We start from the raw sequence: 16493 nt of genomic DNA, 5'->3' as shown, positions 1-16493 counted from the left end.
TCTCATCAATGTTTTTAACTCTCTCTCCCTCTCCCTTCCTTTCTGTCAAAAATCAATAAAATATATATATTTTTAAAAAGAATAAATAATACCAGTCAGTTCCCCTTGAAATAGATAAGCAAAACTAAGGTGCTATTTTTTAAATTCCTTTTCAGCCAACTTATGAATCTCCCATTTTGTGATTTATATAAAAATCACAAATAATATAGAATCCATAAAATAAGAAAAGAAATTATCGTATCTCTCACACAGAACACTGCTTTAGCAAATTCAATATTAGGAGGTGGCTTTTAAAAAGTTTTTCCTTTAATAAATAATTTTTTAAAGCTGGAAATGACAAATTTATGCTACTACATGGTCAAATATAAATATCCCCTTGTATGGAATAGCTTACAACAGAAGTTGTCTCCATAAATTCATCATCTACACATTTAAGAGTTTTAGTATAGGTGTCAATCAAACTCCAAGAGACCTGTCACTTCTCATTACTTTACCAACCTTATATTTATATAAATTAAAATAATAAAATGCTCCAGTTGCTTATTGGTGTGTTTAATTAACTTACAGCAGTAAATTCCTATAACTAACTACAGTTAACACTTCTGGTATTTCATCACTAGACTCTCCACACCATGAACCTGGGAGCCATCATTTATATTAATGGGAGTTACTAACAAGCAGCATGGGAAGAATTAATTCTTTTGTAAGTCCTTTTAAAAGGTTTCCAATAATATAAGTGAGTAGCACTCCAAATTCAAGGCATTACTTAACATCAATATTTGCTCTAAAGGAAATATGGAGAACTGCTACTATAAATTTAAAACCAATCAAGAAGCAAAAACCAGTGTACAAAAATTATATCCATTATTTAAAAATCAACTGTGTGTTAATAAAGGAGAAAGCTGAAGACCAAGAATCATACAGTCTAGTCTTAAAGGAAGTAGCTTAAAAAAAAGTTTCACAGTAATGGGGACTCAGAAAGAAATACTGAGGCACTTTTCAAAAATTAATACTAGCTATTTAATTGGGAAAACTGCAATACAGAATAATAAAGACACCTAAGAGATAATTTAATTATATAATGGAGACACAATAAATATTTGTAAATTATGTATGTGTAAAAGCTATTCAAGAGTCTAGTATATAACTAGGAGTGAGGTTGTTAGTTTGAGAAAGGTTTATAAAGACTTTACTGTATTAGCAACTTACTCTGAAATAGATGAACTAATAAAAAAAATCTCACAAAAAATATGAAAGTTCTTTTTCCTCTCTATGCTTACCAAATTTGGTACTTAAACAGACATCCTATTTTATTGCCAGGTTGATGAATATAAAATGCTATCTCCTCTGGTTTTAGTTTGCATTTTCCTGGTTACTAGTGCAGTTGAGTTTCTTTTATGTTATTAAACATTTTGTTATTCTTCTATAACAGCTTCTTTATATACCACTAGAGGCCCAGTACACAAAATTAGTGCACAGGGGGGAGGGTGTCCCTCAGCCCAGCTTGCACCCTCTCCAATCTGGGACCCCTCGAGGGATGTCCCTCTCACAATCCAGGACTGCTGGCTCCCAACCACTTGCCTGCCTGCCAGCCTGATCACCCCCTAACCACTCCCCTGCCAGCTTGATTGATGCCTAACTGCTCCCCCGGCAGCCTGATTGCCCTTAACTGCCTTTCCCTGCTGGTCTAGTCACCCCTAACTGCCTTCCCCTGCAGGCATAGTCACCCCAACTTCCCTCTCCTGCTGGCCCAGTCACTCCTAACTGCCCTCCCCTGCAGGCCTGGTCGCCCCCAACTACCCTCCTCTGCTGGCCTGGTCATCCCTAAATGCCTTTCCCAGCCTGATCACTCCCAACTGCCCTTCCTTGTAGGCCTGGTCCCTCCCAACTGCCCTCTCCTGCTGACCTGATCACCCATAACTGCCTTCTCCTGCTGGCCATCGTGTGGCGGCCATCTTTGACCACATAGGGGCAGCAATTTTGTGTTGTTAGTGATCGTCAATTTGCATATTACATCTTTATTATATAGTGTATCCATATTTCTAATGGGCTGATTGTTCCTTTTCTTATCTATATAATAAAAGCCAGTGACAGTTATAGCGGAACAACCAGAACAACTGGTTGCTATCACACGCACTGACCACCAGGGGGCAGATGCTCAATGTAGGAGCTGCCCCCTGGTGATCAGTGTGCTGCCACAGCAGGAGCGCCACTCAGCCAGAAGCCAGGCTCACAGCTGGTGAACATAATAGCAGTGGCGGGAACCTCTCTCGCCTCTGCGGTAGCACTAAGGAGCAGATTTTGGTAAGGAGCGAGCAAGCAGGCGGAAAGGAAGGGCGAGCCTAGCAGTAAATAATGAGCAGGCAGGTGGTTAGGAGTCAGGTGGATTGCGAGAGGGCGCAGGCTGGGCTGAGGGATTTCCCCCTCCCTCCCCCTGCATGAATTTCGTGCATCGGGCCTCTAGATATATAAAGGTTTTCCTTATATATTCTGCATACTGGCCCTTGGTAATTTCTGTGCTCTGAATATCTTCTGATCTGTGGCTTGCCTTTTCATTTAGTTATAAACAAGTTTTTCAATGAAATCAAATTTTGAAACTTTTCTCTTAGTATGGTCTGTACATTTCTGTGATTATTTAAAAGATCATTTCTTAATTGAAAGCCCTGGACTATTTCATTTCTAAAAACCTGAGTCTCATTTCTACTAGAATGAAGTAAGATTAAAAAAAAAGTACAGGCAGAAGAGAAAGAAATTAATGTTGTGACTAATATATGAATTTATTCTGTGTATACAGGCATTTCTAAGTGACTATCATATGCAATAATTTTATGCAAACTCTTTTATTCTTCATATTTCTCTTTATTTTTAGGTAAGAGCACAGAGCCTAATGAGATAAAAGTAACTTTTTAAGGTGTGTTTGATGCTGAAGTTCTTTCAAAAGAGTAAAATAAGAAAGCCACAGTTTCTCCTTTCCTAACTTTAAAATATGCAATTTTTATTACTTAAATGCCAATATGGTTTATCCCTGTTAGATAATTCTATATGGGAGCAAGCATGTGTTTTAGTAAAATCAGTCAAGTTTTTGAAAACCAATCTGTAATCTAAGACACTTTATAAAGATATGTTACTATGCTTTGAGTAAATTAATAAATGTATATTGATAATAACCATTTAAAGCTAATCATCTTTGAGAGTAATTTTTATTTTTACGTAGACTAAAGGTTAAATTATAAACATATCCTTCTTTTATCTATGCCTAAAACAAAATCAGTGAGCAATTTAAAGTGAAATCTCTTATCAGGCGAAGTGAGAAACTAGAGGCTTTGGCCAATGGGAAGGTACAGTACCTGTTTTGGGCATGTGTATATGTCTTGTTGTATCTAGCCTTTGCTTGGACAGCTCCTAATCCCTTCCCACACTCAGATATTTAGAGGCCATTTCCTAGAAAATGCTTTCTTCTATACTTCTCTAGTTGTAGAACTTCCATTCAGCCAGGTTTCAGGTGGTTCTGAATGATGGTTGCTCTGTATTTTAGTTGCAATTTTGATGTGGCTGTGGGAGGTGGCAAGTACAATACATGCCTTTACCTAAGCTGCCATCTTGGTCTCTCGGAATAAACTGTGCTTTGTGTGCTCACACTGTAAGCCTACTTTTGCCAATCCCTGTGTATTATCCCTCTGCCCCTGCAACCCTCAAGCACTCCATCGAGCCTCTACTCTGATGTGAGTAAACTGCAAACCAGAAAAGCAGTGAAGTTCAAGTTGGGGTCACATGTCACAGTCATCTGGTTTTCTTTTTTATCCCACTGTCCCATTACATTACTGTATTTTAATTTAGTTGGTTGCAGAAAGCCGGGATGACAATAATACTAGGGAAGACTTCCTCATCCAGATAATAACATCAGCACTATAAAAGCACACTTCATTAAAAACAACACACACAACAATATGCTTCCAAGTGTCAGCGATGAAATAGCTGCACAATTACTTGTGACTCATTTTCCATATTCCCTCTCTCTCAGTCGAACGCCTAATCTTCATAAGGTGTTCATTTCCTGTCTCACCCAGCAACCCCATCTGCAGTTTTATTTTGTTGATCTCTCCTGCCTAAATTTCCATGGGGATCCCTCATTTTAAAACGTGCTCTTTGCTCTCACTCCTGCACACAACCCCATCAGCGCTGTCGCCTGAGCCTTGGATTACAATAGGCACAGAAGTTAATAGTTTGCCATAGTCCTGAGGGACTATATGAAATAATGATTGTCCTTGCCAGAGCATCTAGAGTTAAAACTCCGAGCTACGGTATGGAGTGTCAGATTACCTAATAGCATTTGCAAAAACTGAACATCCCCTTTGCTCTCCTAATTCAATTCAAGAAATATTGTGAGTGCCTACACAATACAGGGCTCTCTGCAAGGCGGGGGAGTAAATTAAGTTGTAGTTTCTACACTGAAAATATTTTGACAAGACCAAGACAAATAACTCTAATACACCACTCATATCACTGTTAAAATGAGTGTATATATAATCACACTTCATTTCTGAAAATTGTTGATAGGGTTACAGAAGGCTAAAGGAGTCCACTAAACTATGGAAAATCAAGTTTTAGATAATAAGGGAAAGGCCTTATGTTCATTCACAATTTTGATCCTAGGAAAGGCATTCCAAGTAAGCTGAATAGCATGAACAGAGCATCAAAGTGGGAAATAATGTGATGTGTTTGGAAAACAATAGCTTGACTGAACATAGGTTAGAAATGGAAAGAAAACTAGTACAGGACAAAAAAAAAAAGCAGTAGGCCAGGCAGGGAACCATGTAATTGGAACATGCTCTACATTTGTTTTAAGAATAAGGGCTTCAGCATTCACTATGTGACAGCTTCTATAATAAGACACACTTGCTTAACTCATTAGTAGGCATCAGGCAGTGAATGCCCTGAGTAGTTGCAGTGAAAGAGACAAGCCTTTAGACCTGCAAGAGCTTTTTTCCCTGAACTGTGAGAAACCTCATCGGTCCTCTGTGTTTACACCGTTCACTAAAGGATGATGTGCCTCATGGCATTATGACAAAAGGAAACTTCATACTATGCCACTGGGTTGCATTTGAAATGTTCCTTAACCTTCTCTTAGGCCCACCTTTCCATTAAGCACCTAGAAATAGTAAGGAGAATTACATGGCTACTGGGAATTCCAGTTGTAAAACTCAATGTATACATAATGATTGCAAAATTTTATTGAGTATCTTCTATATGCTAAACACTGTGCTTTATTTAATACTCATGCTAATCTAGTGGAATAGGTATTGTACCAGGTGAACCAAGATTCAGAGAGGACATTACAGTTACTCAGTGATACCAACGTAACTCCGAAGTCCTAAATAATTAAAAATATAAAACAAGCACCACCAAGTATAAACAATTTGAGGCAAGAAAGAAGGGAAGAGTGGCATTTTGCATTGTACTTTTCAGTGAGAGAGAGGAAAAAAAAAGTCAAGTGAACCAATTGATAAATGGGATTTGAATAATTAACATTTTCAATGAGAACTTAAGATAGTGACTCTGCTTAACATGTATGGATTCATATCATGTCATTTTTCATAGGGACCTATCCCTAATTCAGAAAAGGATATTTATCAGACACGGACTCATTTTGATAAACACATTACTTCTGCCTCCTAATGCTTGCTTGAAAGTATCACGCTACAATAAGCACCCCATCTTCTGGGCATGCTTTCCTCATTGGACCATGAGAGGGAATGCTGATAACTTGTGATATGACCTCATTTCATCTTTATATATATGATTTTTTACAGAGAGGAAGGGAGAGGGATAGAGAGCTAGAAACATCGATGAGAGAGAAACATCGACCAGCTGACTCCTGCACCCCTCTCCCCCTACCAGGAATGTGCCACAAACAATGTACATGCCCTTGACCGGAATCAAATCTGGGACCCTTCACTCTATCTACAAACCGGTTTCGGCCTCATTTCATCTTTCAATCTGCTTATTCTCCATTTGTGAAATGAAAATTAATCCGATGACCTAGTAATATTCTGTCTTGTTCTAAAACACAGCCTAGAGTTCTGCATGAGCACATATATTTTTTTTTCATCTTTGTGCCTGTCCCATAGTCTACCCTTAGGTAATTATAATGGAATCGAACTACATACTTTGGGGAGTTTTACATGAACAGAGATTTTTCAATTAGGTCACATTCCTATAATCAGATGGAAAATATAAAAGACCTAATAATTTCATTCATTTCAGTAATATTAAGTCACCCTAGAAAATATTTATTTGATTACACTTTTAAGTTGCTCAGCAAGGAAAAACAGAAAACCAAAGCATTGGTCTACCCACTGCCTCAAGTCATCACATTCATTGCTCAGTTTAAAGGTTCCTGAGTGCTTTAAATGCCTGCATCTTAGTAACAACCTATAATAAAATGAAGATGAAAGGCTATAAGAAATGTTCAAATTTACAGGATAAACAGTAGAAGAGTTGAAAACTTAAGCTTAAGCACAGGTAAAAATCTCCCACTTCTCGAACAAAGCCATCAGATTTCATTGGCTGCCATGAAGGCAAACAGATGCTAATTTAGTAAAAACAGCGACCATTTCTGAACTCACAGCTTGATTAACAAACAGAAGCTGAGACCTTTTATAGAAAGGAATCTATAATTCTAAACATAAGATGCTGTCAACAGGTGTTTAAGTTTGCCTGAAGCAGGTAATAACATAAATGAGGAGTCAGAATTACAGCAGTCTGAAAACACTTATGTTTTCAATATAAGCCTTATGCCAACAAAATCCCAGGTGCCAGTTACTATTCCTATAGAGAATTCACTTCTCATACCAATAATGTATTCTAACTGCTTCAAGAAGACATCATTTGGTGGGGGTGGGGAGAGTATTATTCACTTTGTAAGAAGGTAATGTTGCCAGGCCAGAGGGGGTAGGCTGAAGGAATTCAGAGACAGGAAATGTGTCTGCTCACTGCCACTCTGCAAATTCCTTTGTCTCTTCATTCATAGCAAAAAGCAACCTAGTTATGCTGAAGGGGAAGTTCCATAATCATCCAGACATGCAAAGATGGCTGCAAGAAAAATAAAGGCTCAATACCACAGGCTTAGGGACCTCGCTGCCTGGCCAGTATCTTTATATATAAGTGTGCATGACTGTCTTATGTATCCAGTCACAAAATGTGGTAGATCATTAAGGCGCATCATTCCTTCTCTCATTAGCATCACATCCACGTGCAATGACTATGATCTGGACCCAATATCATCTGATTTTGGACACATCACAATCTTTTTATACTCTACAGTTTCTGTATCTTATAAAAATCAGTCAATCAAGTAAAAAAGGCAACTCCTAGGGTTTTAGTCAAGATCGTCCATAGGAATAAATGTAAGTACAGAAATAATCAAGAAAATGGGAAAAGCAGCATTAACATTTCTCTAGGTTCCAATAATTCCACTACAGAAAAATAGCTGGCTATCTTTTAGGGATTTGTAAAAGCCTTGTATTGAACAGGCCAAAAACTTTCAAAAGTGCCTGCCAATTATACCACCCCCTATTTCTCCTTCTGAGACTAAAACAAAAAAAATTCAGACCTCTTTTGAGGGCTTGAAAACGCCATGTGCTCTGACCAGCTATGTGCTCAATGACTGTCTTCCGGATCCACTCTGAATGTATTATCTAACAGACAGTTATGCAGCACAAGAGCAATGACTAATACATTTCATTTAAAAAAAAAATCACTTTAAAACCTACTTTTCAGTCCTCAGTGAAAGAAGCAATAGGGGGAAAAGAACACTGCAGCTGGACTCTGGTTACATTCCTTCGTGTTTTGTGGTCTGTGCCTTCAAATGAAACGCAGCAAAGATTTCGAAGTTTCCCTTTACAGTGTGCAGGTGCGCAAAAAATGGTTTCGGCAAGGCAGCAGTCCAGACCAATGTTTCAAACAGACCAGACAAAGAAAAGAACAAGTCCCCCAAACCACAGCAAAACTGGCTACATAGGGCTTCGAACTCTGATATTTCATGTGCCAATAGGCAAATGAGGCAGGTAATCAGAGAAGGCAGAGGCTGAGGATTCCTAGGTCTATTACATTAAGTATAATTTGTCCAATGAGTCATTCAATTTATATTTCCCATCTCCCATGAAGACCTGATTCCACCTAATACCCTGGAAAGGTTTACATCAAACTGACAGGAGAAAAGAAAACCATGTCAAATCTGCTCTTTCAGTGATACAGGCTAAGAATAAGAGGTTGATTCAATCAACAAGCATAATCAATAAAGGTATTTTTATATATTTATGCATCTATGTTGTTCCAAAAAGGCTTTCAAGTGCTTTGTTAAAGTGCATAAAACCAGCCAAAGAATTTGATAGTTCATAAAATCTAAGACAGATAAATGCTATCTATCATAATGTGACATACCACTAATTGTAAGGTGCATTTCATTTTTAGCAATATTAAAATGTCAAAAATATGTATAGTAGAATCAATAAAATACAATATGTGTTTCATTGTAGGGGGAATATAAAGTTATTTCACAAAAATGCAATTCCTGTGGTTCTACTGGCTGCCAAAAAAAGCGGGTAACATAATCACCTAAACCTAGCTGCCCTCCTACATTGCTTAGGGAATCAATCAATCAATAAACAAATTATCACTACTACTCACTCCGGGGCATACCACTTGGAGCTGTGCACATGTTAAGCTGTTCCTTCACAAATTAAAGAGTGCAGAAGGAAGAATACAAGTATTTATCATTCTGAGGACACCCTTCCTTCTAACTCCCAAAGTGATTTTGCTACATAACTAATATTTTAAGTCCTCATGCACAAATTTGACAAAAATCTGGAGAGTTAGTTTTTATTAATATGGAACCTGGGGAAGGTTGGGAGGGGTGATCATTCTCCACAAAACTACAAGATAGTCTGTCAAAGCCATATCTGGTCATGGTGTCCTCTTATTTAAAGTTATCTAGGGTTTCCTTTATATCTTATAAGTAATGTTTTTCGTCATTAAACGGAATGAGGTCAGTGAAAATGATGGAGTAGGTAGATCTGAGGACTTGTGCTTCTAGGGATACATTAAAAAATAATAATAAGCAAAAGCTATCAGAATCAACTTTGACAAAACTCTGGAAAATAGTCAAAGGTTGATTACAACAATCAGGTGAAGTTGAACCAAGGAAAAGGAAACTCAAAATCAGGAGGAAAGTTTTGGAGCATTTTTACCTACCCTGCCTCCAACTCCCTCTTCAGCTCCGCAGTAGTCTAGCCTCAAAGACAGCAGCCTACATTCCAGTGTGGGGCCCTGATCCCTGGTTCTTTTCGATTCTAAAACAAAATTGTGTAGGTCTGTTCTAACTTGTCTAGGGGCTACCTAAAGGACTAATGCAAGGTGCCTGCCTCTGTTGTGCCTAGTCAGAACTCACTCAAAGGTGAAAAGCAGGGTACTGTGTTGAAGATGCATAGCAAATGACCCAGAGCCTTGCCAGCAAAAGATGAAGGCCGAGACATACAACCTGGGAGAAAAGGGTGGGGAGAGTTTCTTTGAGAAATGGGGGCATCCCAAAGTGCCCCTATACCCTCGGGAACACAGAAGTTCCTCATATGCCCAGAACTTCTGGGTTTGCTCAGAAAAGGTCTGAGAAGACCCAAGGCTTTCCCCTCTGCTGATCACTAGCCTTCCTGAAAGCAATAAGTGAAGTCTCAGGTCTTAAGGTTGAAATGGAAGGAAACGAGACAATTACTCAAAGCTGTATAAAGAATAAAGAACTCTAATAAAGGTAAGTACACAGGTAAATAAAAAAGGCATATTATGGGCACATAATGTATAAAGATGTAATTTGTCACAAGAACAACAACATAAAAGTGGGAGGGCAAGTGTAGAGGAGCAGTTTTTATATGCTTCTGAAGCTAAGAAGGTACAAATAGTAACTCAAAATGGGTCAAAATGATTAAACTATTACAATACAAGAAAACTCTTCATGATGTTGGATTTGACCATGGATTTTAGATATGAAACCAAAAGCATTTTCAAACAAAAAAGATAGACAAAATACATCTAATCAAAATTTAAAATTTTTGTGCATCAAAGGACACTCTAAAGATAGTGAAACCACCTGTTTTAATTGCTTTGTATTCACTCCATTGATAAGAAAGGGATTACTGCCCTAGGGTTATGGAAATGGCTGAACATCTGACAGTGGACATCTAACACTGGATAGATGAAACTGAGAGCACATTAGTAGTCACATATATTCAGAGCCCAGGGAAGAAGGACATCTTATGCCATGTAGGGTCACATAGCTACAACTAGGAACAGAGTGTGAAATTAATAAACAGAAATCTCACTTAAAACGGAGTCAGAAGGCTAGAAGAGAGAACTCTCATGCATGTCTCACGTAACAAATACTGCTGACTCCAACAGGAAGAGAGGGATCTTGCATCTCCAACAGCAAGTGATACCACATTACCACCTGAGAGGAGGAAGAAGAGATTCCTCCTTGTCTGTAACAGCTCAATCAATGGGAGACTGCCATAACTCAGACAAAAGTCACTATACATCCAACCTTCAGTTTCCTCCAATGGACTCCTCATTTACCACAGCTCTCCCTCCCCTGCCCCCCACATTAAAGACAGTTTCTCTCCTTTGTTTCTCTGGACTTGCACATAATTCAACATTAGACCACATGTCCTAAATTGCAGTTCTTTGCTGTACCAGAAAAACCCATTTTGCTGGAGAGGTATCTGGCTGTCTGTTTGTTTAAGATCAACATTATTGAACAACCAGAATCTGTGAGAGGCAAATGTTGTAATATAAAAAGGATGTAGTGATGACTGGTTCCTATGGGAAAGAGGATGTGATTGGTTTGTTTCCATAATATCCAGCTGGCAAAGAATTGAAATTCACTACTCAGGAATCAGGAGGAACTGGTGGAAAAAGAAGGTTGTTTGAATAGAAGAACTTGTCTACAGGAGCAGAGTGGATCGGAGCTACTCAAGGCCCTCTTGGTTTCACCAGATAATCAAGGCAGTAGATAATATTGCACTTAAAATGTAACAACTCTGAGGACAGGAAAAATACTTGCAAATGATATGTCTGATAATGATTTAGTACCCAGAATTCATAAAGAAGGCTTACAACTCAACAATAAAAAAGATGAACAACCCAATTTAAAAGTGGGCAAAGGGCTTGGATAGTAATTTCTCCAAAGAGCCAGCAGGCCCATGAAAAAGTGCTCAACATCATTAACCATTAAAGAAAGACAAATCAAAATCACAATGCTATACCACCTTGTACCAGGGAACATAAACTGATGTAGCTGCTGTGGAAAAGTTTTGTGATTCCTCAAAAAGTTAAACATAGAATTTTCTAGCTCTCTATCTCTCTCCCTTCCTCTCTGTAAAAAATCAATAAAACATTTTTTTTTTTTTTAATGTACTTAAAAGCTGAAACCGGTTTGACTCAGTGGATAGAGCGTAGGCCTGTGGACTGAAAGGTCCCAGGTTCGATTCCGGTCAGGGGTGTGTCTTGGTTGCAGGCACATCCAGGTAGGGGGTGTGCAGGAGGCAGCTGGTCAATGTCTCTCTCTCATCGATGTTTCTAGCTCTCTATCTCTCTCCCTCCCTTTCTGTAAAAAATCAATAATATATATATATATATTTTAAATGTACTTAAACATAAAATTACCATATGATCCAGCTACTCCACTCTGAAGTATGTATGCAAAACAATTGAAAATGGATACTCAAACAAATACTTCTACATGAGTGTTCATAGCAGCACTATTCACTAACCAAAAGGTAAAATAACCCAGATGTCTATCAACAGATGAACGGTTAAACAAAATGTGGTATAAACATTCAATGGAGTATTATTCAGCTAGAATAGTGAATAAAGTACTAATGATGCTACAATGTAGATATACCTTGAAAACATTAGACTAAGTGGAAAAAAACCCTTAGCAGAAAGGTCACATATTGTATGATTTTATTTATATGAAATATCCATAATTGCTAAATCCATACAGACAGAAAGCAGATGTGAGGTGCCTGAGGCTGAGGAAACAGGGTGCAGGTTGGGGAAATAGGAGTGACATTTTAATGGGGTTTTCTTTTGGGGGGATGAAATGTTTTGGAACTAGAGAGAGTTGGTGGTTGCATAACATTGTGGATATATTAAATGCCACTGAATTGTACACTAAAAAATTAATCTTATGTGAATTACACCTCGATTTATTAAAACAAGAAAAGAAATTATACCCATGTCCCCTTTTGTCAAACATATACATTTCAGACCCTTTAAGTGTTTTTAAAATTTAAAAGAACACTTGGGTTATAAACTAACCAATCAATGCCATTGAAAGGCACTGGCTTATATGATACATGTACTCCTTGCTCACCACTGACAATCCGAGAGTCACCGTCCCACCGGATGTAGCACTAAATTATTCCATCGGTGCCTGTCTTTCCTGCCTTTGCTCTTGCAGTTTCCTAAATACAGTAGAGGGCATTCATTTCTTCATGCCCATGGACACAACAACCAATCTACAACAAGGAATCTCAATTCTAACCGCACATCAGAATCACTTCCAGGAACTTTTAAAAAATAAACACCTCATGACTGGGCTCCATCAAATGGATCAGAATTTCTGTGGGAGGAGGCCAAGAATATGGAGGTTAGAAGTTCATTTTCAAAACTTCCCAGATGACACTAGTGTATAGCAGCCAGGGTTGAGAATACTTACCTAGAATATTTTATAACCATTTCCCTTTAGCCAAGTGGAGTGCTTTCTAAACTCCAGTCATTCGTGTACCAGTTTTGGAAAGTTCTGTTTTTCTACAAATGTATCCATTTCATTTGAATTTCAAACTTATTAGCATAAAGTTGTTTATAAGATCTTATCTTTTAATGTCTGTATATATGTAATGACACCTTTTTTTCTTCACTTATATTAGTTATTTTGCCTGTCTCTTCTCTTTCTCAATAGTCCTCCCTGAGGGCTTATCAATTTCTAGCTGTTTCAGACTAGAACTTTTGCCTGTATTATTTTTTCCAAGGTACAGTTGTCCATTTAATTTCTGCTCTTATCTTATTATTTCTTTCATTCTACTTTCCTAGGGCTTAACTCTTCTTTCTCTAGATGTTTCAGGAGACTTAAATGATTAATTTTTACATCTTTCTTTTTTTCTAATATATGCAATTGAGGGTATAAATTTCCCTCTTAGCAAAGATTTAGCTGCACCTTACAAAGTTTCATATGCTATATTCTCATTATTATTCAGTTTTAAATAATTTCAAACTTTCTTTGTAATTTCTTCTTTAGTCTATAGGCTAAAGAGAAGTATACTATTTAATATCCATACATTTAGAGATTATTGATTTCTTGTAAATTCCACTGTGGTCTGTAAACATATTGTGATATTTTAATCTTATGAAATTTGTTGAGGCCCAGCATAATCAATTTTAGTAAATATTCCATGTGTATCTGAAAGAAATGTATATCTCATAATCTTTGGTGCAATATGTTTTTACCTATAACTTAGATCAAGCTTACTAATTGTTCTGTTCACGTCTTTTAGATTCAGATTTTTTTTTTTTTGTCTGTTATTCTAAGAGTTAATGAAAGGAAAGTTAAAGTCCTCTCTGTTATGACTGTGGATTTCCTTGTAGTTCTGTTAACTTTTATCTATATATTTGAAGTTATAGCTTCAAAATACATATATTTTACTTATTTTGCTAATTTCCTAAGAGGTATCCCAGTGACCTAAAAGAGTTTTACAACTTATAAAAGTGCTTATTAGTCCCCATAGTGTCATTTACATAGTAGGGAAAACATGGTTCATTATCTCACAAACATACTTTACAAGCAAAGAATTTAATAGTTGCAATGACATTTTTGACTAATTAAAACTGGGTTATAATAAAAAGAGGGTTTCTAAAATGAAATTTACCTAAAGAAAGACAAATATCATCCAATATTTTCTTTTTCCCTATTTTTTTCCCAAAAAAAGTATCTATAAAACTACGTATATATTTGGAATTGACTGTATTATCATAAAATGTCCCACTTAATTGCCTTAAATTTCACTTTTCAAATTTCACTGTCTGAATACCAGGGTTTCCTTTTCTCCACATCCTTACCAGTACTTATTTGTTGCTTTATTGATGGTATCCATTTCTCACTGTGGTTTTAATTTGCATCTTTTTAATGATTAGTGACATTGAGAATTTTTTCATATGTTTATTCAGCCTGACAATATTTATTAACATGTACATTTAATGTAATTACAGGATAAGTTTGGGTTCATATCTACAGATTTACTATTAGTTAGGTTTGAAATTAATGTTCATTTTCCTTCCTTTTCTTGCCTTCGTGTGGATTAATCAAGTATTTGATTTTCCCCATTTATCGTCTCTATTAATTTTTTGCTTGTACAAAATAACTTTAATGGTTATGAGATAATAACATGTATCCTTGATTTATTAGAGTCTAATATAAGTTAGGATTTTACCAAAATCCAGATAATACTAGGATCTTAGAGCACTTTAACTCCATTTCTACTTTCCAACTTTTGTGTTACTAATACATTATAATTCTAAATATACTTTATGTATATTAGACTTAATAAGATATCCCCCTTTTATTTGTAGTCAAAATTAATTTAGAAATACTCATATTTACTCTTTGTTCCTTCTTGCATTTTCAAATTTCTGTGTGAGATTATTTTTATTCTGCTTTTAGGTATTTCCTCTTAGAATAGGTCTGTATGTTCCTAGTTATGATGGTCTGAAATATTTTCATTTTTGCCTTTACTTTTGAAGGATATATTCATTGAATATAGAATTCTAAGTTGGCAATATTATTTTATAGTACTTTTAAAATGTAATTGCATCAACTTCTGGCTCTCAATGATTCTATTGAAAAATTAGCTTTCAGTCTTATTATTACTTTTTTGACATTTAGTCTGTCTCTTTTTCTAAGTACTTTTAATATTTTCACTTTGTCTTTGGTTTACAGCTGTTTCACAATAATTTCCCTAAGTACTTTGGCTCTATACTTACTCTATGCTGTATTTAACACTTCTTGAATTTGTCGCTTGATGCCTCATCAATTTAAAAAATGCTGTCATTAATTCTTAAAATACTGCATTTATCCTATGTGCTCTTTTTTCTTTCTCTGTGACTCCAATTATAAGTATATAAGTTCTTTTGGTTGTGTCCTATACATGTCTATCACATTTCTACACAATCCATCTTTTTTGTTGTTGTTTTTTTGTGCTTCGGTAAGGATATTTTTTACTGACATATCCTCCAGTTTACTAATCTATTTTTCAGATATGTACAATTTGTCATTAAGTCTCTCATTCTTTCTCTGGTTGTCTTTCTGATAAATCTTTTACCTCTTTCATTTTTTGACTAACAGGAAAGAAGTGCTACATGAATATTTGCAGAATTATTATACTTGTCCTCACAGAAGCAAACTAAACTTACATGAGTCAATTTTGCTATCATTACCAACTTTAACAAGTGCAGGAGTAGATACATTATAATCTAAATGAATGACTATAATCTATTTAAAAGGAACAGAGCTTTACAAAGTATATATAAAAAAATACCACAATCTAAGTCACATTTTATGTTTTTAATATACTCCATGTTTTATACTGGCTTGATATTAAAAGTATATTTTAAAAAGATACTTACTCTCTCTCCTTTTCTGTCAGCTTGTCATTGATATTATCTTTGATTGTTGATCTAGATCCCTTATGAATTATAGGATATCTGAGGGGCACTTGCAGGAAAAAGGAAATCATGGAGACCAAATGTGCAGTGTAACCAAGGGCAACAGCAATGCTTCCATCATCTTTTGCTGTAAATTAAAAGCAGAAGAAAACATTTATTTACCTTCTAAATGTAGCTATGAGATCATAATAAGTCAATTCAAAGAAGACTTTATTAAGAAATAACTGGTAAATAAAATATTAATCTTATCTAAATTACATAGTTTACATTTATAATCTTAAACTCATACATTTACATTTACATTATAAACTTAATTCAATTATATGAATTCTAGACAAATTTAAACACATTAATAATTCTTAAAATTTACTTTACTATATTTAAAACTATTTTCCAATAATTAATGTGGTGAGATTAACATTTAATATATATATGTATGTATGTATATATATGTATGTATATATATATATTTAAAGAAAGAATTCTTAATATATTCAAATATCCATTACTTTCTTTCCCAGCATTTTTGAAGGTAGAAATAATAGTGGAGTTTATTATACAACGTGAAAGTTAAGTTCAGAGCTTTAAACATAACATACTACATAAGCACTGTACATTTTATTCATTAACAACTTATAAACAATATAGTTGTGCTGGTGTACTACTATACAGCATTATTAATTCTATTATGAAGTGAAATAGCATAATCTTTTATAGGGTATGTTCTC

At 35.8% G+C, this 16493-nt stretch overlaps 1 protein-coding gene across 5 annotated transcripts in view; it reads right to left on the bottom strand.

Annotated features, from left to right (window-relative positions):
- Positions 1 to 16493, bottom strand: part of UVRAG (UV radiation resistance associated) — a 261973-nt gene that overhangs the window by 111781 nt on the left and 133699 nt on the right. For all 5 annotated transcript variants that reach the window (XM_036426266.2, XM_036426267.2, XM_045577909.1 and 2 more), the window contains one exon: positions 15727 to 15892. In XM_036426266.2, coding sequence (XP_036282159.1) covers positions 15727 to 15892 — 166 coding nt within the window. The remainder of the gene's footprint in view (positions 1 to 15726; positions 15893 to 16493) is intronic.

This window comes from Pipistrellus kuhlii, unplaced genomic scaffold (genome assembly GCF_014108245.1).
Source record: "Pipistrellus kuhlii isolate mPipKuh1 unplaced genomic scaffold, mPipKuh1.p scaffold_m20_p_9, whole genome shotgun sequence".
In the NCBI taxonomy this organism is placed as follows: Eukaryota; Metazoa; Chordata; class Mammalia; order Chiroptera; family Vespertilionidae; genus Pipistrellus; species Pipistrellus kuhlii.
Note: the sequence above shows the minus strand (reverse complement) of the source record. Positions and strands in the feature narration are given on the sequence as shown.